The following is a 24124-nucleotide window of genomic DNA, read 5'->3' as shown; positions in this document are numbered from 1 at the left end:
TACGAACAAGGTTAAAATGACTTAACTACACAAAATACAATCAATACACAAATACAAAACAAAGAAACAATCATAAAAAGTGTAAGAAGTAATTAAAACCAAATTAATCCTTCACTTAGATGGTAAAACATGGTGGATTAGAGATTAGCTGCTCAATACCGTAGGTTGGTGGAATTTACCAACTCACTCCTGGCAACTCACCACTCTTTGGTTATCTAGCAACAACCTGTAGAGTAATGTCAAAAACGTAAAATTTTACCAAGTATTTTTGTCTAGTTTATAGCATAAAATATCTTGGGACACTTTAAAAATAAGTTACAAATAACTTTTTAGTAAGATATAAGTTTGTTTAAGTAAAGTTCTAGTTCCACTGGCAGATTATGTCACTTATAACAAGACATTTTTGTCACGTTACAAGTGAAAATCTGCCAGTAAAAATAACCTTTACTTAAATGTAGCTCCTAATATTGCTGAAAAGGCTAAGCCAGTTTTGTCCTTTTTAATGTGCAATAGGATTTTTACACTACAAACTGGATGAAAATACTTGTAACCACATCCCTGTTCAGCCCCACATTTGGCCACGCCCCTCTGTGTTTGGCTCCGCCCACTTTATGGGCTTTTCCCCCCCAAAATTCAGGGGGCGCAGGTGTGCTTTCAACAGGTGCTTAGTCACATTTCAAGGGTTTTGAGTTTTCATTGATTTTCAGTCCAGTACTTGAACATTTTCCGTTTGGTTCCTCATTGCCTGCAGGAGTTTATTCCCATTTCTTTGGCTGAATCTATGAAACTGAATATAAACATATTCCTTCTCTCTGAGGGTCCTGTTTGCTTGTATTAAATGCTTTCATTGTTCTTTTTTCTGCTATGAAGCAAATGTTTCTGCAGCTCATGTCGAGTAGCTGCGCTTGCATGAGCTGCAGGCCGCACTCATAAGGTGAGAATAAACACTTTGACAACAGTTTGACATATTTTACTCCACAATAAGAGCCAGCTGTTCCCACCAATCTGTGCTGCCTTTTTGAAATTTTACTCCATCCACCTGAATCTTCGCCATCTCCCCGTTAGACCCCTGACATCAGGAACAGATTGAGTGTCTTTCCACCTCGGCGGCGTTTTGATTCATGTTGCATGTCGGGCGTTTGCGTACTTCCAGGTGACCTCCAGCTGCAGCTTGATGGTTCCCAGCTCTGTGATGTCCACCAACATCAGCTGCGGCCGCGCCACGAAGAAGTCCACGCTGGCGCACGTTACCATGCCAACCAGCAGCCAACCCAGGCCCTTCGCCTCCATCACCTGATTGGATGGAGTACAAACAGGCACACAGGTTTCACAGTTAATTTTCTTTCACACAAACAAACTTGAAGAGTACATATTCAAAATCCACTTTATCTCTTGAATATATTTTGTTGTGTACTTCGAGTTTCTAGGAATGCAGCATAGATACATTTATCTTTTGTTTAGATCATATTTTTCAATTCCCTATTGCATTTTTTTTAATAATTACATCACAGCATGGCATCATTTTCCAGTGAGGTTAAAAACCATCAGTTTTCCTCCAGTTTGGCTCAAAAACTGAACCAGAGAGCAGTGAGACTGATGTGAGCACACACAAACATTCGCTCTGATACAAACTCAACTCTGATAAACTCTTCCTCTGCTCACTCTCATTTGACGCGCCTTTCACAAAGTAAGGTTTTTTCAACAAGAAAACAACTTCATAACTTAAAGTCAATCACAAACAGTTTTCATCTAATCTGAGTTTCTGATATTCATCACTGATGAAGATCAGTCCTTCAGCACCAACCTTGATTTCAAAGTTGTGGTACACATGGGGGAGGAAGACCATCTCCTCTTCATCCCAGGACTGAGAGTCGTCTGACTCGATCCTTCCTCTGATTTTCCATCGCTGCCGTCCCAAACGCACCACCACCTGGTCATGTGACGACAGGAGCGCATCAGCTTGGAATAAAATGTGTTTATAACTGGATTTAATCCAAAACAGAAGCAGAGAAATGCACAGAACTCCAAACAACGTTTTAAGGTGTAAAATAAGATTCCAGCCTGACTGACGTTTTGCTTAAGCAAATTTAAACCTAATGAAACATTTAGTTGCTATTAAGCTATTAGAAACTCTCCTGTCAAACGTTAGCAGATCTTGAGAGTTTATGATCAAAGACCAGATGTTACTACTGACAGAAACGCAGAAGAAGATGACAGGAGGTGGTAGGAGGAAGATGGTACGGCATATTTTTTTATATTTCTATTATACTCCATTTCAAACCTGTCTGAATTGATCCTTTTTCTTTGTGCCATGTTATTTTAGTGTGTTGCAAAACACTCTGATCAACTGTTTTTAATTTATTCTTTATGAATAAAAATCACTTGACATCAACAAATTGACACAATTTGTTTATGTTACTTTTGACTCACTTTCTTCTACATTTACCAACTTTAGCTCTAATTTCAAAGTGAATCAGAGGGAATGTAATTCCTGCAGCTCCTTCCCACGTTATTATTGATCTTTATCTTCCCTTTAAGCCAGTGGGATCCAGATGTTCAGTGTTTTAGGGGGAATCTCACCTCGTATTGGTCTCCAGGGCAGAGCCGAGCGAAGCCGATCAGTCCTGTAAATGGAAACGTGTGTTTGGACGAAGGACTGAAAGACGATGCGAAGTCGATAAACTGCGGTCTGCTACAGGACTCACCCTTCATTTTGATGTGCAGCTCTCCGAGGAGGATTTCCAGATCTCCCTCCATGGTCGACATGTCCTGAACGGAGCAGCGGCAGGAAGGAGGAGGGAAAATCAGGAGGTTCAGCTTCATTCTACACTTCGTTTTAACGTATAAACACAGTCAGACGTACATGCAGGTATACAAAAAATGACTGCAGTTAAACTCTAATCTCCATATATGGAAAGAAACACTGCAGTCGTCTAATCGTACCTTTGTCACAACACGTCAAAGACAAAACTGAATTAATTTTTACTAGAATTTATCTTTTATTAGCTTAAGTAGCTACTGAACAAGACAATTCTTTGCTCAATTACTCTTCAGAATAATCTATAGATTACTAAAACAATCACTTGTAACAGCCCTGGAATCCTATATCCTGTTCTTGTTGCTTCAAAGTTTTTCTAGACCTGCAAAATCTATAAATGCACAAAAAATGCATAAGAAATGCACGTTGTGTGCATTTCTTTCTACAACACAAACTTGTGAGTCCCTTCTATGCTTCAGATTGACTACATGGTTCCTATAAACGCTTTGCATGTTTGTTCTACCGTAGATCAGGAGCAAACCGTCAGCAGTACCTGCAGGCTGTGCCGGTGACTGCGGCCGAGCTCCAGCAGACTCTCCCTGGAGGCTCTGGTAGACGGGGACAGAGAGAAGGCCCTCTTCATGTTCACCGCTCCCTGGCACAGCTTCCACTGAACGCAGTACGTCTCGTACAACTCCTCCACCTGCGGAGACAAACAGAAATCACCCCTCAGTCATGACGGTTCAACAGCAGACAATATTTTCTATCACATGGATCTTCAAAATCTACAAAAACATAAAGTATGAACACTTAAAGGGGGGCTGTATTAAGAAAAATTCACATTTTGCACATTTCTATTCTACCATTTGGGTGTCTTACTTTTAAAAACAGCCCAAGTGTTTAAAAAACATCAACACATTGATGTTGTGGCAACAAGTTAATGTTTTTTGGTGTTTGGAAACTGAGTCATTTAAAAAATCTGGTGAATTTAATGCCACAAATCAGCAGGCACTGCCCCCGACCTAGTAACCCCAGCCCGTTACCTAGCAACCCCGTGGAGTTCCGCCCGTCACCTAGCAACCCAAGCTGAGCTCTATCACACTTATTGGGCGGGAACCAATCTGGCTACTTTTTAAACACATTTGGTTGGGAAAAAAACAGCGTTGGGCAGGTTGTTAAAATTTGGGCAGCTTTTCACAACATTTAGTGGGATTTTAAGGAAGAGGCTAGAGGAAAATTCTTTAGAAATAGTATTCATCATGTGGCAGGAAAGCACAAAATGTTCACTAAAACGCTGCGCTATTAGTCCTGTCAGGATAACATATTTTGCTGAAATGTGTTATCATGAACATTTAACACTGTAACTGGAAGTCATTTTAAATATCCAAAATAAATAAAACAACAGGAGAAATAAAGTTACAAAGTCTCTAAAACAATTGATCTTTCAAAGATGGTCTAGTTGAGACCAAAACATCAAACTGAAGACTTTTATCATCCAGTTTGTGATAGAGAGAGAAAAGAGAAAATAAATCAGGCAGATGGAAATTAAGTTTCATTTAATATATCATGCTGTTAATCGTTATTGCACTTGTTATTTTGAAATATCTAGAATCTGACATCAACCATTACTCACTGGCTAATCCAGTATCACTATGTAGCATTAGCAGTGAGTACTGCAAAACTGAAATCCCAGCACATCATGATTTAAAAGGAAATGGAGCCACAAAAATCACAAGTCTTGTTGTATTCAAAGAGTCAAGTCCTTTACATCTGGTTCCGACTGCTGAATTCTTGCTGGTTGTGCAGGAGGCTCCACTTCTATTTTTCAAAGATGTACGGTTGTATAATTGTTGTATAATCTGTTTGTAGCCATTTTCATAAGTGAATGTAAACGTTGAGTTGGGGGGGCAGCAGAAGATTATATTGATTTAAAGTGACAAGACGCAGTAAAACAGCTCAAAATAGACAGAACTGAGCAGAATAAAATCTCATTATTCAGGAATGATTTAATGCAAAAAACGTAATGAACCTGTTTTGTATAATCCTACTCTAACCTGTTGAAGGAGGCATAATAGGTCACCTTTAAACAACATAGTTTACCTTGCTCATTTGAAACTCTAATCGTCGGATGTACCTCTCCAATGCTTTAATCTCCTGTGAAAACAGAGTTTATACGACATGTTATCTTATTTTCTTCTTTACCAGTAAATCAAAATATCATGAAGGTAAACAACTCATGAAAACATTTTTACCTTTTCCAGATCGTATAGAAATGCCTGGAAATGGAAAGAAAATCCATTATTTACACCATGATTGTTACCAACCATACAGAAAACAATGGTTTGAGTTTTTCTCACCAGTCTGGAGTTCCTCTTGGTTTCTCTCTGCTGTGACGACAGGAGCTCCATCTCTGCCTGGTGAACCTCTAAATATTCCCTGCACACAAAACAAGTGAAAATTTAAGTTGTACACACTACGACGTCACAGAAGTCAGTCAACTATTTAGTTATTATGTCAAAACTAGAACTTAAGTTTTGTTAAAGATCAGAGTTTCTCGCTCAAAGACATTTTACCAGTTAATTGACAAGTAGGGAAGTGAACAAATGACCTTTTTGCTTTAAACGCACTGATTATTGTCTGAGTTTCTTCACAGGGGGATTAAAAAGTCCATAAAAATTACTTAAAAATGAATCTGTTTGAAAAGCCAAAATTTGCTTAGGTACTTTCTTAAAACTCATTTATAATAAAACTGAGTGAATCTGGTTTCAGCCCAGAATTCAGATTTAATGCAACTTCTACAGCTATTAAAAATGTTTATTTGACCTTTTGAGTGCGTTTTCCTTCGTTGTTTCGGTACATTTAAGGCTAATAGCAGCACTGCCCAGACCAGCTTCAGCCATGCACATGATTGATGCTATCGCCACCTGCTGCCACAGTTTGGGTATTGCTGCATTTTTTCTTTAAAATGTCATTGTAATGAGATTAAATCAACCACTTACGATATTCTGTAAATTAATGTCTAATTAAATAAATCAAAGTTACGCATCTTAAGCAGCTGGTTGCATTTCTGGTGCTACATACTTGAGTCCGCTGCGAAGTGCTTGGAAAACCCTGTCCACCTGCCCCGGCTGCGACCAGGTAGCGGTCGACCCTCGGCGGGGGGAGAGGTGCATTCTGGGAGGTTTACTTCCCATTGTGGCTTTGGAGCGGAAGGAGCCACGTATTGAGGAAGACCTGAAAACCAGAACAAAATGATCAAAAAAACAAACAAAAAAGTATTTAATCTGCAGATTTTCCAGTGGGAAACTGAAACTCGTGAGGGTTTAAGAGTTTTAGTGTTTTGTGACGTTCGTGACATGTTCCTGTTTCCCATCAAAGCCTCGACATGATGGCTCCTGGGAGGCAGACTGAAGAAACCCAGCAGGTTTTACTGAACATTGGCGTTTGTGTACAGTATAAAAACACACAGGAAGTGGCTAACAGCACTGGGATTTTAAACATTTGATTTTGGAACATAAAGCCTCTCTGTGCCTCCTGAGGCGGATGGTTTGCATGTCTGCGTTTGTTATTAAAGCGTTTAAGTGTAACGTTTAAATGATTAACTGTGTTCCATGTCTGTATTTTATCATATAAGTTGAATTGTTGCTGAAATATGCCATACAAATAAACTTGATTGATTGAATCTGTTCACCCTCACAAAGGAGTGTAACTGAAAGATGGACAAGTCAAACAGACCAACTATAATACGGCCAGAAATTGGCAAAAAAAATTAAATACAAATTCAATGGGGTGAAATTTCACCAAAAAAAAAAAATTAAGCTTTAACTGAGTCAAACTCGAGGATGAACTTCTGAAATTTAAATAATTTGTAACAGATCTTGTCTATTTGAGCAACACGTTTAAAAATCTGCATCTGCATATTTAATTATGAAAATTTTGAAAACAGTTTAAAGAGGACTCGTTATGCAAATTCCACATTTATGTTTTCGACTTCCATCTTTTAAAAAACAGCCAAAGTGTTTAAGTTCATGCTTGAGTTTGCGATTTATTGTTGTAGAAACAACAATGATGAGGTCTCTAAACAAAACTGTCCTTTGAAAAAAGGGCTAGTTGAGACAAAGGCACCAGACTGAAGACTTTTATCATCTGGTTTTTGGTAGAAAGAGAAAAAAATCATACAAAAGGAAATTATTGACCTTATTTCAATTCATGTTCAGAAACATCCCACCTGTTGCCACTGATGGCATTTTCTTGGAGTATTTTTGTTTTTGCAACTTACATTTATACTTAGACACCGACTGTTTCTAAAAAGATTTACTGCAGAAACTCAATCCAATCTCATCTCTAAAAGTTGCTTCTCTCAGTTTTATCACAAATAAAATCTATCTCTGCTCATACCAAAAATCATGAAATATTTGTGGCCAGGCATCAAAAACTGACCACATAACTGTCATTATTTTTCTTAATACCAGAGGATGGATTTATTTATTAATCAGTGTTTATTCCAGACGCTTTCAGCTTCAGGTAACTCACCGCGGCCGGCCGCTCAGCGAGCCAAAACCTGTGAAAGAGCGGCTTCTGTGGATCAGACCTCCATCCGACGGCGAGGTGAACCGCAGCTTCACTGACATCCTGCAGCACAAAAAAAAGAGGAAAAAATGTCAGAGTAGTTCAGATTCTGCATCAGAGAGGTCAAACTCATTTTCATTTTAGGTCATAACATCAAAAACGTCCTGAAAAGGCACAAAATGTTGATAAAACCAATTACTTTTATGTAATTTGGCAGCATAAAAAAACCTTATTTGATTGATAAAATAATAAATAATTATCTTGAAGGATCTATTTATGTGATGCTTTGAGTCTGGGGGGCTGCATAAAAAGTCATGTTGGGCCAGATTTGGCCCCTCAGCCTTATGTTTGACACATATTAAATAAAAACACAGATTCCAGATCAGCTCAAAAGCTAAAGTTGAAGTGAAAAAAGGAAAACAGATTAAAAAAGAAGTTATTTTATTACAAGTAGTCAAATTAATATATTTACTTGGATAAACTGAAGTTTAGTAAACTGTCATGTTAAACAAAAGTAAATAAATTAACCATGAAAAACTTAATTTGATTACATGCAACAAATCAACTAAATAAAAAAATGGAGTTCCATTTTCTTTTTTTCTGTTTAAAAAACTTCTATCAATTTTGTTTATCTGTTTTATTACGGACCTTTTTATGCATCTGGAATAAAGATTTGATGATGATGATGATGATGGGGAGGATGATAAAGTTTTTTTTTACCCCAAAATGTTTTTTATTTTTTTATTTTTTTTTTTTAGGTTACCTCAGTTCCGTAATTGACAACAACTTCAGAATGTAATATTTTAATTTTATTTTTTTTATTGTCGTCAAGTGATGTGTAAACAGTTTGCTAATTCCTTTTAGGTTCAATTTAAAAAAATAGAAAAGATTTTATGTATTCCCATCATTAACACGAGTCTGAAAACACCTGCTGTGTTTAGCAAACCGAACATGTTAATTAAAAGCAGATTTGGGTTCAGTAAAATTTGTTTTTTTATAAAAGTTGTCTGAATTACAATGAAATTAAAGGAAAAAGTTTCTGTAAAAGTTAAATGTTTGCAGTGGCAGGCCAAATTTGGGCCACACTTTTTAACTTTGCTGGTTTAAACCAACAGCTTTAACCTTTAGAAACAAAACCAGCAAACATTACCAAGATTTTTCCACATTTCAGAGATCCCACCCACTCTGCACAGCAGAGAATCTGACCCACTTTAAATAATTCACTTTTGCATAAATCAGGTTAAAACCTGCAGCCTTCAGCCTAATGTTTTGCTTTTTTGGGTCTAATTGTTTCTCATTGGTCTCATTTACCTTCAGCAGAAACACCAAAGCTCAAGTATAGAGAACCAGACTGGAGTCAGATGATCCAGAACAGCATCTCTGGATCACATTAACGGAATAATATGGGAAAAGCAACACAAAAGTGTGACCAAAGTCAAGGTTTTGACCCAGTTCTGCAAGATTACAATGACAGAAATGCACATTTTAAATGACTACAGTGCTACAGGTGCTTCTTTTTAAAAAATTAAAACAAAGATTTCAGTTGTTTTCACCTTTGCATTTTCCTTTCTATGAGCCAGAGCCCACTTAAAGAGCAAAATAAAAGGCAGTGAAAAAACAACTAAACTCGAACAGAAATGTGTTGACAGAATGTTTGTTTGATGAAGAAACTGTGACAGTAAAGCAAAAAAAAAAAAAAAAAACAGAAGCAGAGGGTTTGAAAACGTGAGAGCTCAAACTAAGATTACAAATAAAGAGAAATAAATTAAAATGCAAAAGTGGAATTAAGCCAAAATCTGCACTTAATTATATTAAATGTTTTACTTTGCATGTATATAAATAACATAAAAGTAGAAAAAGTCCATGTCCAGAAAACAACAAGCTGTGTAAGACAATCTGTTTGACATCTGCTCACTTTTTCATGTGGGTCGTTGCAGTTTGGTTGGAGCCAAAACAACATTAAAACTTAATCGTAATCATCTGTTTTCCCTCTAAATGAATCCAAACCAAAACTTCAAACATATTCCAGTTCTTCTGCAGAAAATCTTCTTTAAATGTCCTGCAGAAGATTAAAAATAAAACACTTAAAACCTTGGAATAACTGCTGAAACATAAAAAATGTAAAGGTTTATGCGTCGTCTTCATCATGTAAAGGAATGAAACAGATTTCTGTGATTGATGCATTTTTATACAAACGTGATTTTGCTTCCAGATGGTCGATAATATAGAGATGATTTGTGTGCATGTTGGGTTTTCTCATGCATTTTGTTCAGCAGAAACGCAGCGTGAATTTGTCCCGCGGGGTCGGACTGTTGCAATCCAGGGTCTGAACAAACATCCTGAAGCTCCAGCTTTTCTTTTTTGTGCAACGACTTCAACATTTTAGAGTTTCTAAGCAGATAAACTAAATCAAGAACAAACATCCTGGCAGGAATGCCTCATGCTGTCAATGGAAGTAGGTCAGAGCAACCCAGGTCGTAGTCCTGACCCAGAATCCGAGTATACTCCGGACCGGAGGCCAGAAACTGTTTTAAGTAGTCAATAGGAGAGATCAGAACCGAACTTTGTTTGGACGATTTATCATCTTTAAATGTTGATAAAATACCTTTTTTAATGATTGTTTATTTAGAACTTGATCAAACTTGAGGCTCGGGGGCCAAATCCGGCCCGCTGTAGCGTTTAAAGTGGCCCTGCAGACTTCAAATGGACGCATAAGATAACAATCAAGTGCTTAAATATTATTTTATGAACCAAATTAAATCAGTTTTCATCTTTTTAATCGGCTCCAGGGAAAATCTGTGCCAAGTTACGTTCTTGTATCCAAATGTGGAGGATTTTTCTGAAATATTTAATAATCTAATTCACCATTAGAAAACTTTTAAACTAATTTGAGTAATAAACTGAAGTTAAATCACTTCAAATAATCAATCAGCATAAAATAATTCAGTTGCTATTTGAACTTCTCTTTCCTACTCTTTTTCTTTTTAGATGTTTTTTGGAAAAATTGTAGGAAATTTAATGGTTCCCCTGAAGATTTGATGCCAAGCTTTGTTATGTGAGATTTTAAACTCTTCCAAGTTTGTTTTTCACAGTTTCAGCTGTTATAAATTTTAATTTGTTCTGACTGAACATGCAGACAAGCCAGGTATGGTGTGCTTCTTCCAAAAATGCAACCATGTAATAATTCTTTCAAATCAAAACATCTTCCTTGCTAGAGTGACATGTTTTCTTGTCTTTCTTGTTTTGAAGACTCAAAGGAACTGTGCATCGTGGTGCGCCACAAAAAGTCAAACTTTCAATTTGGAGTTTAGAGAAGCTACTTTTATCTAATAATCAACAGAATATTTTGCTTTCTGTTGACTTTTTAATTCAAACTTTTTAATTAGCTCATTTGTTTAGGATATGCGTAGTGTGTTGTTTTCTTTGTGTTTCTCAAAAGGAATTTGGGGATTTCCTGCAAACCGCCCCATGTGGTTCTGAAGCAGAGCAGCACAGACAGGAGAGGCGGAGCTGTGGTGCGTTGACAGCAGAAGATGAAGCTAAATTAAACAGGAATACAAAGACAACTGGCAAAAATATCAATGCAAACATCTACCGTTTGGAAGAAAGACGAAGGTCAGTAGAACTTGATTTATCCCCGAGAACGAGTCAATGTGGCAAAAACAAAGTGTTTAACATGCCGACCCAACCTCAGCAGAAGATGTTTCACAGAAATAAAGTGACAGAGACGCGTTTGCACGAAAGGATGGATCTGCAGAGGATTAAAAGAAAAAAAAAAAAACACAAACAAAATATACATCAGACGCAGCAAAAAAATGGCAGTAATAAAAGGATCTGATGCGTAAATTTGAGATTCTGTGGCCTTAAAATATGAGTTTTGGAACTATGGAAAGGATCAGAGATGTATTTACAAAAAATACATGAATTATTATAATTATCAAATGTCAATTTTTCTAATTAAACAGAAAAGCATGCTTGTGTTTATTCAGATTGGATGAATCTCCGATCACCATTACTGAGTTTTCAGTAACTTTGACTCATTTGTTGAGTCAAAGTTTATTTAATTTGAAATGCAAAAATAAATCGACTTACAGTTGTCTATCAATGGTTTATCAGATTAAGTCTGCTTAGATCTTCTTTTAGTGATGTAGTTTGGCCGCCAACCAGCAGAGGGCGCCGCTGATCGTCCTTAAACGGAACCGCTGATTGGTACAGCGTCAAAGATGGCGGCCGTAGCTAAACGATGGTAAATAGAAACGGTCCAAACAAAGATCGGTTTGGGACGTAAGATTAACTTTATGCTGTTCTGTTGTGAAAAACAAACACTCGACAGGCTCATTATGCCATCATCTTATCGGCGCTGATTCACGGCGGAGATGCGTCAACTTCTAAAGCATAAATTACTGATTTGCTACGAAGGCGAGGATGATGCGAGAGAAAGGCGGAGGGATCACCTGCTAACGCCAGGTAGCACGGTTGATTTTTGAGGGCTATCGCAAAGTTTTAACGTTCCTTCAAGAGCCATAACCACGTGTTCAGAGGCGCTACAAGAAGAAGAAGCTGAATAAAAAGGAAAACTAACAAATTAAAGGTAAACTGACCTGACAGCAGAAAGTTTCATCTCAGATTCTGTCCACTTCAATATGGTCCGCATCACTGGCAGTAAACATCTCTCTGTTCATGGTGGATTATTGACACATTTTGACAGAAATTTTGAAATTATTCTAAAAAATTTTGAGGTTTTTGGCAGAAATGTACTCCTTTTTCTTCCTTACAATGACCTGCCGAAGATTCCTGTTTTATAAATTTGTCCAGGTTTAATAATGTGAGAAAACCACAACTTTTTCTGTTTATTCAGTCGGTATTTAACACAGCTGACAAAAACTTTCAAAGATAATGTGCGTTTTAAAATTATGCACATTATGAAAAATTCAGCTCTTCACATTCAGCCCTTATGATATAAGAGAAAAAGGGTTTTAAGAAAATGCTGATAAGATCAACTTCAGATTAACTCATTAATTAATAACTTGCATTTCATGGATTACAAAAACTGGAAATAGTTTTATGATTTAAAATTTTTTAAGATTTTCACCGATGCGAAAAGTGAAATGAGACATCAACATTCCTCAGGTGATGAAAAGTGTTGCAGGAGGGGGGCGGTGTGCCTGGAAGCAAACTGGGGGGTTTGTGTGGTCCTGAAAAAAATTAGCTTTGACCTTTTAGTGATTTACAGGGTCCCCCATGGTGTGGAGGTCAAAGGTCAGGGCTGTGTGTGTTCGCCAGCGATGTGTTTGCAGGCGTCCATGTGTGGTTGCCGCCACATGATCTGTGCGTCCCTTGTGAGGCTCTGCTGCACGCCAACGGCTCCAGACACAAAAACCACTGAAACGGAGGGAATTCGGTTTCTCTGGCGTTTTCCTTCCTTCGTCTGCAGCCTATGGGGCCGTTAAGTTATGTCTTCAGCAGACGCTTTAGCATTAGCTTCCTCTAATTAGTCTGATCGCCTACAAAGTCCCTTTTATCTACTTCCTTCAAACTGTTTTCTCACCATCATTTGTCCCAAAAAAAAGAAAGGAAAAAAAACCCTTTCCAAGTCATTTATAATGATTGAATATAAATATTTACCAAGTCCTTGAAGCAGAAAGATAGATTGCAAGTCATGTTTCCCAAACATTTTTCGAAATGTTGCAAGAAAATTCATGTATTTTGTTCTTTGGTTATTCTCTTTCAAAACAAAATTGCACAAAGCACCGTGTTTTTTTCCCCTCCTCAGTTTTTAAAACCTGAATTAAAAAAAGTAAACGCAAACTAAACTGATTTTTGATTAACCTATCTAAATCCAAAATAAAAATTCAGAAACAGTTTCCGCAGGTTTCACCAAATTAAGACCTTAAAAATCTGAATTAAGACAATTTAAAACCTTTTTAAGAAAAGTATGAATGGAATTTAAAACCAGTATCTCCACAGAAATACAAGAACTCAATTCAGCCAACTGGTAATACATTTACAAAAAGAAAAAAGAAAAAGTTATGTATGTTAGCAGCTAGTTAGCGGTAGCCTCAACTGACTCGAGTCACAGAACATTGAAGATGTCTGAGTAAATAAATAAAAATACACAGAACATACAAGACAAGTTAGCAAGTTTCAACTTAATATGTTACTTTTAAAATGTATTTATGACATTTTAAGGTTTTAGTTTAAGATGAACTTTTTAAGGAAACGACAGAAGTCACCAAAGAAGAAGAGTTTGTTCACAAACATATTAATGTTTGTGAACAAACACTTGAGACTATGATTTGGGGTTCCACCATTAAGTCCCAAATACTATAACCAAATATTAAGCTTTTCCTTAAAATAATATAAAAATGCATGGAATAAAAAGTATTTTTTTTTATTCTTGAAATTGTCATTTTTCTAATCAAATCTTAAGACAAAAACTAAACTTTTATTTTGAAACGGAAAAACTAAAGAATTACCACACATGGATTCAAGCCCTGTTTTTTTTGTTTTGTTTTGTTTGATCAGAAAACTGATTTCATCATTAGTGGCTCTGATTTAATCCAGATCATTAATTGTTTGCTGGTTTCCCAGATTCAGAGGCTCAGATCCAGTTTTAACACCAAAATCATAATTATTCTGGGTTTCTGTGGCATTACCAGCACTCTGACGCTTTATCTACATTTATTTATTTGGTCTAAATCTCTGCAACACAAACCAAACATCTTAAACATCAATTATTTGTCCACAAAGGTTTTTCAGCAGGCTCAGCCAGGGGCAGCCCGTCTGTGAGAAGTCTCATCTAAATCCAATGAAACTTTTATTAATTAAATCTGAATCTCTGCTTTTAGATCATTTCAGACACTCTTCACCTCCAGTTCTGGGCCTGATGAAACATGATTCGCTGGCTCATATTGGAGGAGGTCAAAGGTCACAGATGACTCATGGTCTCTGGGGTGAAGAAATATGTTGTTGTAGATGGAAACTCACACAATTCGTCCAAGAGCGGATTCAGCAGGCCGTGCTTCGTACTGTAAACAACCAATCAGCTTCAATTTGACTGAGTTTTCATTGTTTTAAGTCTTTCCTGTTAATTTTTGGCTTTATTTTAGTTTATGGTTTTATTTATTTACAGAAGTTGTGTTGTTGGAAACTCAAAATGTTAGACGGCAGCTTTAGGATGAGTCTTGATCAGCATTTATCCAGGTTTTCAAGAAATCTTCAATGGTCAGTCAGCTATTAGGTACAAAATGTTTGGTGTAGACTTTGTCAATTTATTTTTTACATTTTACTTTTAATTTATTATTCTATTATTAAAAATATTTATTTTTTTGGAGCAAAATTATCACATAAAACATATTACAGTGGAAAATATTGTCAACACAAATTATTCGTCTTTAAACATCCAGAATTTTTGCATCGTCTTGCAAGCTCCACATACATCCAGTTACTGTTTTTTAATCAGCTTTTTTTATTTATTAAAGAGAAATGACTAAATTAGCTTCTTTTTTTATACCTAGAAAATAAACATAATTCCTCATTTTGGTTTTTGTAAAATCCTTTTTACATTTTGTAAAACAAAACATGAATTCCCAACAACAAATCTGATTGTTTTATTTAATTAAAAAAATAGTTTTTTGGCCTTCATGTCCTTTTGACCAAAGGTTTTCATACCTCTACATTAACCAATACCATATAATAAAGGAAATATATATATACTTTTTTACAAAGTCAGGAGTTTTCCCATCGTTGCTGGTGTTGTAAATTGATGTCAGGAATTTTTCTTCTGTTATTGTCTTTTTCCATTTTTCCAGGATGTTTTACTGTGCATTGTGTTTGAGGTAACAACCTGGTCTTGTGTTTTCAGACCAAGTCAATCTAAAGATTAAACAACTAAATCTCTCAATTTACTTACATAAACTTTTTCTCCTGCAGAATCCATCTCTGAACATCCAAACATCTCGAATCGGACCAAATGAATTCCTTTTGTTCTTTTTTCCCCAACACAAATCAAAACAACATCCATCTCTGTCCTCTACTGACATGCCACAGCGACATCTGTTTGAAAGTCGATAGCGATAATCCTCGTCTGATTGTGTTTATCAATAAAAATAGAGGAAAAAAATCTGAAAAATGTTGAAAGCTTTGGAATCCAGTTGTGGATTAAAACCAGACTGTTTGTGTTTATCAGACCAACGTCCAGATGCTCAGAGCTGCTAACGTAAAGCTGTTCATATCCCCAGTTTGGTCCGATTTCAGTCAAAATGTTTTCAATTCTCAATGTTACCTCGTTTTTCTGCTCCGTTTGTAATGATGTCAGGGCTCAGAGAGTCACTTTGGTGTCACTTCATCCTCTAAATCTGCAAAAAATAAATCAAGAAATTACACCATTACAATTCCAAAAACTTTCTCTAATTTTTTCACTGCATTTTCTGGTACAAATTAAATTTAGTTGTATTTGTCTAGAGGTTTCATCAAAATTACATGACTACCAAAGGTTTTCCTGTATATATAATATACATTATATATTACACATAAGCTTTTTTGCCATTTAAGAGTCTGAGAAAAATGTTTCAGAGAATCAGATGAAGTGCCAGGAAACTGTGAGATCTTCCAGACTACAATAATGATTACAAGAGTTTTTCACCCTAAAAATAAAAATAAAAACAGGCAAACTAATTTGACTTGAAGAAGTTTGATATTTCCGACTAAAATGCTACTGAGATTGTAAGATAATGTTGGCTGCAATCTTTCTAAAAACAAAACAAAAAAACAATAGCTGATTGTAATAAATTTAAACATTGACTAATACAAACTACCTTCACATGTAAGAACAATTTCTAGATTGTTTTTAGATATACCAAATTTCACTTGTTTACTGTAAATGTAGTGTTTATCAGCTGATGTTACTTTCAAGTAAATAAAATGATATGGTGCACGTCAATACCACTCTGCATTTCAAATTCCCCTTTTTATCATCTGTTACTCCTGCATGATTAAAATCAATAGCCAACACTAGCAGGATTACAAATGATGCTAATGATAATATGCATGTTACATATACAAAGTATCTTAGGAATGATAAAGCATCTGGTGTGAAATGTTGGTTTTGGGGGCCAAAAATGAAAATCTGCTAAGGACCCCAAAAAAGTTTGGACCGGCCCTGTAAACAGTCATAACCTCCCAATCCAAATCCCAGATTATTTTCTACTGAAGAAAAAGTAAAGCATCTGTTCTTCCCCTGCCCCTTTCTGTACAGGAATAGCTGACAAGTGATGAAGATTTATTTGCCTTTTGGAAGTGAGCAGCAGGATGAGGATTGCAGAGGAAGAGGAGAGGAGCTCTGGGTTTGTAATCACACCAACTCTCTGCGGTACAGCTACCCCCTCTTCATTAACCTCTCTGTCAGCAACAGTTAACCTGTGCCCAGAACATACTGAACACACAAAATAAAATAAAACTTAAAATAAACCACAAAAAGCAGGCTACTTATGAGAACTGTTTGTGTTTTGGAGATAAACAGGCTTCCCATCGTCCCCTACAGCTCATTTTTTGGTAGTATTTCATCAAATTTGTAATATTTTGTCATAGTTAAATCTTTATAAATAAATTTGGGATAAAACCAGGAGTAATTTAAGTAGCCATTAGCCCAACACGGTTCTATATCAGCATAAATGATACAAACCTCCAGAGTAATTAGCATTGAGAGCTAATTAGTCTGTTAGCACAAATCTAACTTGCTAACCAATTAGCAGGTAAATGTGGGAAATGTTACCATTTTTGTGAAAGCGAATCATACAAGTCTATTATAACACTCAGTTCAGTTCCTGAAGCAAATTTTTCTTGAGCTCAAATTAGGTTTGTGTTAGCGTGTAGTGCTAATTAGCAAGCTAAACTAAGGGATGATGTAAATATTTCTCCTGTGTTTTCTGGAAGTTCACAAATCTAACCTGATCAGCATACTGTCCTAAATAACAGATCAACAAGCTGAACTAATAGCTGGAGGCTGCAAAACTTGCTGTTTATTTCTGTAAGTTAACCACAAAGTACTGCAAAGCTCTTTAAAGTTATTTTAACCACATTGAAACTTCTCCTGAGACACTTGCTGCATAAATTACTCTCTGCAGTGGAGTTGCTTGATTTAATACACTTTAGGATTTAACAGCGCTTGGAAGAAATGATGGTTGCAGAAAATGTTTTACACAACACTTGAGGGTTGTTAGAATATACCTGAACTCATTTGTAATGTTTGTTCCAGAGGAAAACTGATATATCACAGCATTTCATGGGAAGACCTGATGGGGCTTCCAAGCCTAAATAAAAACCTCACTTACTTTGACATGCATGTTCTTCATGTATGGGAGGGCACCGATTGGACTAAATCAGAGGGAATTTATGTTTTGCCACTTGTTGAAATGCGATTTAGAGCAGGAAACTGTTCTAAATAAATAGAAAACAGGTGATTGAATCTGTTTTCTGTCAGCTGATTGGTACCTGGCTGCTCACCTGTTCCAGGTCATACCTGTCATTTACTCAAACCATTTCAGCTGCCTTCAGCTGACTGTCATTGTCAAGTTTGCATAAACTTTTGCGTATAATCTACATCCCTCTGCTGAGCACAGCTGCACATGTTACTGAACTAAGACTTATTTATCTGATCCATCTTGAATAATCGAGTTCTTGTGTTTATATTCAGTTTGTGATCCCATCTTGTTTTAATATTCCTTCTCTTGGACCTTTTTAAAAATCCAAAGCATAAATCAGACTTGAACAAAGCTCCATTCCTCCCCTAAATCTAACATCAGGCTCCAAAAACAGGAGCTGTGCCAAGAACCAAAGTTTGTATTGTTTCATATAAAACACATGGCGAAGCCAGCAGATCAGCACTTTTTAACATTGCTATAAATTAGAACAGTTTTAAGCTTAAATAATAAAAAATAAACTAGATTATTGTTATGGGACTTATTTTTAAAATGAGATGGCGATTGGCAGATGCTGCAGGATGCATGGAAACTAATGGTTCACAAAACTTTAAGCTACTTCCTTGAAGCTTATCGCAGCATCTGGAAAAATCACACATGGATCTGGAATAAAACTCTGCTTCAGCTGCACAGATTCAACAGAAATTACAGGTGTTACTCCAAACCCAAGCAGTGCAGGTGGGTGTGATTATGTAAAGATGTCAGGAATTTGGGAATTCCCTAATTCATATTCGGACTTAAACTCCATTCAGCTTCCTTTAACTCTGCAGTTTGGATAATAATCTCTTCAGATGATAGGAGGCAGCTTTGTGTCTCAGAGTCCAAATGTGATACAAGAAAACAAGACTGAACAATAAAAAGAAAACCGATTTTACAGAGACAATACCAGGTGAATTAATAGGGAAAAATATCCAAATAGATCCACGATTAGTTGTAACAACAAACCTTATTTCAGATTTAAAAAACACTTTTGGCTGTTTAATTCGATAACTTTAATTTAAAAAACATTCTACAGGAAAATATGATTTTTGTTTTCAAGAAGAAACAGTGAAACTTATTGTTTTGTCCCAAATATTCAAACGAGAAAATTAATTGCAAAACAATAAATTACAGTTGAACATAAAAGACTTTTTGGAAATACGTTCAACTTCTGAATCTTATTTTCTTTTTTTTTTCTTTTTTTTGTTAAAGTACCTGAAGAAAACAAAATTAATAGAATATAGTTTTTATTTTGTTTTATTATTATTTATTTTTAAGATTGAATATATTTAGCACCCGATCCAGTAGATGGCGGTAATGCACATCTAAATGTTGCTTGCCAACTGCCATAAAAAAGCAGAAGAAGAAGAAAAGGCTAAATCCTCACTGACGTATGCTAGGTACTACAAAGCTAACTCCGTCACGCAAAATGTAATTTTTTAACATTTATTAACATTCATCCCCCTCAACCATTAAACACTTGGTCTGTTTTTAGAAACAGTTGAGACCCAAATGGAAGTACAAAAATGAGCAAAATGTGAATTTTGCATAATCTGTCCCTTTTAAAATCTACAAATCTTGTTGTGTGTATAGTTGTTAGAGTTTTTACAGGACAGATAGAAAACAACTGAGCAAACATGTTTTGTCAGCACAACTTGGTTTTGCATTGTTCCAGCTGAACAAACCACAAAACCGCTGGGGAATTGTTGAAGAGCCTCAAACCAGCTGACAGCCATGGTGGTGGGAGGCTGATGATTTGGACTTGTTTTGTCTCCATCTTATTTTTTGTTTCTAATGCTGATGTTTGGCCCAAACTGGCTCATAATCACAGCGGCAGAATGGCTGAAAAAGATTCATGTATAGAAACTGAAGTCTGGAAAACTCAAAGGACTGAAGCAATGCTGCAAAAAACAGTGGTGGCTTTCTGAGAAATAATCCTGCTAAAGGGGATCTACACTGTTGGATTCAACTCAGTTCAATTCTAAAATACTTGATTGGCCCCAAAGGGAAATTAAATAGATTTAAATAGATTTATTCTAGGTTTTGGCTTGTTTTGTTTTTTTTTACTGGGATTTTCCTGGAAGCCCTTTGAGGAAAAAAAGAGCCTCATGTTTGAAACATTTTCAAAAGTTACACACATGTTTTAGCAGTTCAGGTTTCTGCAACCTGTTCTTATTTTGTTCTTAAGTCACCATTTGCAAAACGTTCATTTTTCCACTTCACATGACTGACTTCACTTGTCATAATATAAGCCAATGAAAGGCCTGTGTGTCTGTCTGAATCTTCACCCGAGTGTGAAATGGAAATTCTCTCCCAAGTCAGGTTTGCAGTCCGGAGTCGAGCCAGAGAAATAAAACGTTTCACCATGTTCAGCCGTGTTCAGGGACGATTTTTTCTTTCTTAGCGAAGAATAACTTCTATTAAAAAAATATTTATCACCCGAGTTAGTCTCTTCTTGATGCCAGTTAAGCTGAGATCACTGATTAAAATTTAAGGTAACGTTAAAGAAATGAAGCAGCCATGTTGTAGCAGTAGAACTAACTGACCAAACATAGCGGAGTGCATGGGTTGCTAGGTGACGGGCTGGGGTTGCTAGGTGATGGGCTGGGGTTGCTAGGTGATGGGCCAGTGCCAGTGGAATGTCAATTTTGCATAACGAGAACGGGTCCCCTTTAAATCCACTTAACTGTAGTAAATTTACAACTTCTCTAGGGTAATTTCCAAAAAAAGAAAACACATTTTCTGGTAATTTGTTTATAAAAAATATATAATTTTCTGTTTTCCATTTTTAATCTGAAAAATTCAGTCATGAAAAAATTAAATATACTAATGGGAAAATGTACTAAATGTTTTTACGAGTACGATAACTTGGCTGAATAATTGCACAATAACCTTAAAGCAAGACTTTGTTAAAAAACCTTTCCAGAAAATTAGACTTCAGTATTAATTATTTATTATCTTTCTAAACAGAGTTCCCATTATAATTGCTACATGTACTGCTTTAGACCTGCCTGTTGAGCCTCATCGGACACATTAAAAATAACAAGGAAATCACACGTTTCTCTGTCTTTTCTGGCCATAAAACTTGATCGTTAGTAAGTGAACACTATGAGCTCTGCTTTCGCTCATTTATGACAGAATTATAGCAGCAGTTTGCACCCTGGCCACTTTTCTCCGCCGTCATTTTAATGTGAAGTACAACGTGCGCCTTGTTCAGTTGCTTAACTATAATTGCTAAAATGTCAGCTGGATGCCAAATTTTCTGTTGACTAAAATGTATAAAATCAGAGCTACTAAAACATTACTTTTCTTTACTATTTGCAATACCTTGAGACGCTGTAAGACTCCATATTTATTGATAAACAATTTGTTTAATTTATGCATTATGTCAGCAAAAGGGTCGAAAACAATAGAAGTAAAACTAATTTGAGGCAGATTTTAGCTCTAAATTAGGTATATATTTTTGGAAACATATTTTTTTAAATAAATAAAACATGTTTACTTGACTGGTGACCCAGCTCAGGAAGATTATTCAAGAGATTTTGCTCTTCAGATAGTTGAACCATTGAGCAAAGACTTCTGACTTTTGGGTCAGATTTTCCTTCACCTCAACAGACTGCAGCAATGCCTCCAATATGGCAGTCTTGATATTTATCTGTCTATTCATCTCTCACTTCACTGTACACTGCTAATTTGCTAATGCTAATAATCAGCTAATTTTTTTGTTCAGCACTTTTGCTAACTTTGAAAGCAAAGCGCAAATTGTTTTGTAAGCTTTCACTTGAATAAAGTTTGACATTTTTCTTAAAGTTTTGGTTATCAATTGTTATGAATTCGTCAAGTAGTTCTACCTTTATATTCATGCTTTTATTTTGAAATCTGTTTACACTGCAGCTCCGTTTCCTCTCCCCACATTCTGCACCTGTGATGTGGTGCAGCAGATGACCTGAGGTATCACCATGGCTGATGCGTTAGCATTAGCTTCTGCTAAATGTTATGTTGATGTAGCCAGTTAGCGTTAGCGGAGCTAATGTTTATGAGTGGTCCTTGGGGGTTAACGCAGCTAGCTTTTTGTGGAAAGAGTGACACCATGTTGCAGATGTAAAACTACAACATGGTGAACGACGCAACAAAATGGCTGCCTTTCTACACAGTGGATTGAGTCTGAACCAGTTCCAAGGAGGAGCGAAAGGCAAAAGCGAGAGTCCAATTACTGAATAAATAAAATTCATAAAACTGGTTCTGATTATGTGGCATCAGGCTAACGGGCTTCAACAGAACAGAAAAAGTCCAACCATTTTCGTAAAACTGACAGAGATCAACAACAGAAGTCTGTGTGAAAGCCTTTTTTTCGTCCATTAATAATAATAATAGTGCATAAGTCTATTTACCTTGAACTGGGGGTTTTATTCCCAGGAATTTTTACGACATTCTTGTTTTATTAGTCAGTGCAGCGGAGAGCTGACAGGACCCCCTCGGAGGATGTCGAGACGGTGTCAGAGAGTTCAGAACCGCATCGTATAAAACACAACCCAGTGAATCTGACAGTTTCCCTGACTGCTTATATAAAATGTAAATTATCCTGAAGGGAAAGTCCAACCCCATATACGCTGAACTTCTGGATTTATGATTGGCACGCCTGACCAAAACCAGTTTACACACCAGCTGAGCTGAAGGGAGTGGAGAGGCTCGGTGCAAAAAGTCGACAATAGAAAAAAAACTCACTCTGACTTTAGCCTGTAAAGAGCTGAACTGAGACGATGAAAGTCCAGACAATGCAGCTAAATCCTTCAGCTGATCCAAAACGCTCCAGGAGTTCTGATGAAAACCAAAGAGACCACAGCCACAGTAAAGTTCAAACGATTAATCGGATTAATCGATTATTGAAAAAACTGTCAGCAAATTTAATAATCATTTAATCGTTAACTGGGTTATAAAGACTCAAAGAAATATATTTGCTGAAAGAGCGACATAATCAGAGTAGCAATTAAAACAAAACTGTACAAATAATATATAAGTTTTGCATTTAAGATAAAAATATTTTTATGTTTACCTGAAACTGTGATACAGTTTAGTTTCACCCAGAGTGCTATATTATTGCATTTTTGGCTGTAAAATGTTTATTTTCTTATTTAGAAAAGGAATTGAATTGTTTATTTGCACTTTTTAAAAATCTTGTGAAGCTAATTGAAAAATATGTAGAAAGTGACCATTTTTAATCTGATTAATCGTCTGAGTAATTGGTAGAATAATCGATTACTAAAATAAAATAATCCTCTAATTTATGTCCTTTTTGATAAAAAAAGTTTATAAACTATTTTTTTCTTCCAACTACTTTTCATTCAAAACTCTTGTTTATATTAACATTTGAATTGTTAATTTTACATTGGGAATAAAAGACAAACTAATAAGTAAAATAAATAACTTTTTTTACTCGAAACATTTGTTTTTATGAATAAACTGAATTGAATTGAAAATTTGATTGAAAACTGAATCAGTTTGTTGTTCAGATTGATTATAAAATCCAGAAAACTGCACTAAAAAATTAACCTGCGGAAACATTTTTTTCATAAAATCTGGACAAAACAGGAGAAATAAACCCTATATAGCTGAACATTTCCCTCCTTCTGACATTCCTCTCTTTTTAGCATCAATTACACACTCTATTAAAGTGCAAAGGATGCATCCACAAACATAACAATCAACACGTGTCAGGGGGGCAATAAAAGCAAGACAACAGCCCTGAAGACCTGCACGCTTCATTAGAGCACAATGGCAGCCAGTAATAACCTCCTAATGGGCTTTGAGAAAGATCCCTCACCTCTAACTGCTGCTGCTAAAAGTCTGAGCCAGTTTGTGTGAATCCAGAGATCCAACAGAGGCGCTGTCGTTCCCCAGAGATCGTTTCACTAAACCTGCAGTACGAACTGCAACGGTTCAGCGAAACGCAACGGAGGACAGGAGGAATAAAGGATGCAGGATAGGAGGAATAAATAACGGAGGATAGGAGGAATAAATAACGGAGGATAGGAGGAATAAATAATGGAGGATAGGAGGAATAAATAACGGAGGACAGGAGGAATAAATAACGGAGGATAGGAGGAATAAATAATGGAGGATAGGAGGAATAAATAACGGAGGATAGGAGGAATAAATAACGGAGGATAGGAGGAATAAATAACGGAGGATAGGAGGAATAAAGGATGCAGGACAGGAGAAATAAAGGATGCAAGATAGGAGGAATAAAGGATGCAGGATAGGAGGAATAAATAACGGAGGATAGGAGGAATAAAGGATGCAGGATAGGAGGAATAAAGGATGCAGGATAGGAGGAATAAAT

At 36.2% G+C, this 24124-nt stretch overlaps 1 protein-coding gene and 1 long non-coding RNA gene across 10 annotated transcripts in view; one reads left to right on the top strand and one right to left on the bottom strand.

The window, feature by feature from the left end:
* ripor3 (RIPOR family member 3) overlaps positions 1 to 24124 on the bottom strand; it is a 40362-nt gene that overhangs the window by 9725 nt on the left and 6513 nt on the right. For 2 of the 8 annotated variants that reach the window (XM_015034274.1, XM_015034271.1), the window contains 12 exons: positions 15612 to 15684; positions 9243 to 9386; positions 7292 to 7390; positions 5840 to 5992; positions 5116 to 5194; positions 5011 to 5034; positions 4859 to 4912; positions 3312 to 3461; positions 2706 to 2769; positions 2581 to 2624; positions 1805 to 1930; positions 1148 to 1293 (listed from right to left, as the gene is read on the bottom strand). In XM_015034274.1, coding sequence (XP_014889760.1) covers positions 1148 to 1293; positions 1805 to 1930; positions 2581 to 2624; positions 2706 to 2769; positions 3312 to 3461; positions 4859 to 4912; positions 5011 to 5034; positions 5116 to 5194; positions 5840 to 5992; positions 7292 to 7390; positions 9243 to 9250 — 947 coding nt within the window. In that variant the 5' untranslated portion in view covers positions 9251 to 9386; positions 15612 to 15684. Of the gene's footprint in view, positions 1 to 1147; positions 1294 to 1804; positions 1931 to 2580; positions 2625 to 2705; positions 2770 to 3311; positions 3462 to 4858; positions 4913 to 5010; positions 5035 to 5115; positions 5195 to 5839; positions 5993 to 7291; positions 7391 to 9242; positions 9387 to 11419; positions 11506 to 15611; positions 15685 to 17658; positions 17765 to 24124 lie in introns of those variants that run through there. The other 6 variants (XM_015034277.1, XM_015034275.1, XM_015034272.1 and 3 more) reach the window with 5 other exon arrangements.
* Positions 11835 to 24124, top strand: part of LOC106948536 (uncharacterized) — a 23640-nt gene continuing 11350 nt past the window's right edge. For both annotated transcript variants that reach the window (XR_001425199.1, XR_001425198.1), the window contains exons 1-2: positions 11835 to 11918; positions 16584 to 16671. This is a non-coding gene — a long non-coding RNA (uncharacterized LOC106948536). The remainder of the gene's footprint in view (positions 11919 to 16583; positions 16672 to 24124) is intronic.

Source organism: Poecilia latipinna, unplaced genomic scaffold (assembly GCF_001443285.1).
Source record: "Poecilia latipinna isolate Pla-1442-1.1 unplaced genomic scaffold, P_latipinna-1.0 Scaffold293, whole genome shotgun sequence".
Taxonomy (NCBI): domain Eukaryota; kingdom Metazoa; phylum Chordata; class Actinopteri; order Cyprinodontiformes; family Poeciliidae; genus Poecilia; species Poecilia latipinna.
This window is presented reverse-complemented; position numbering and strand designations above follow the sequence as displayed.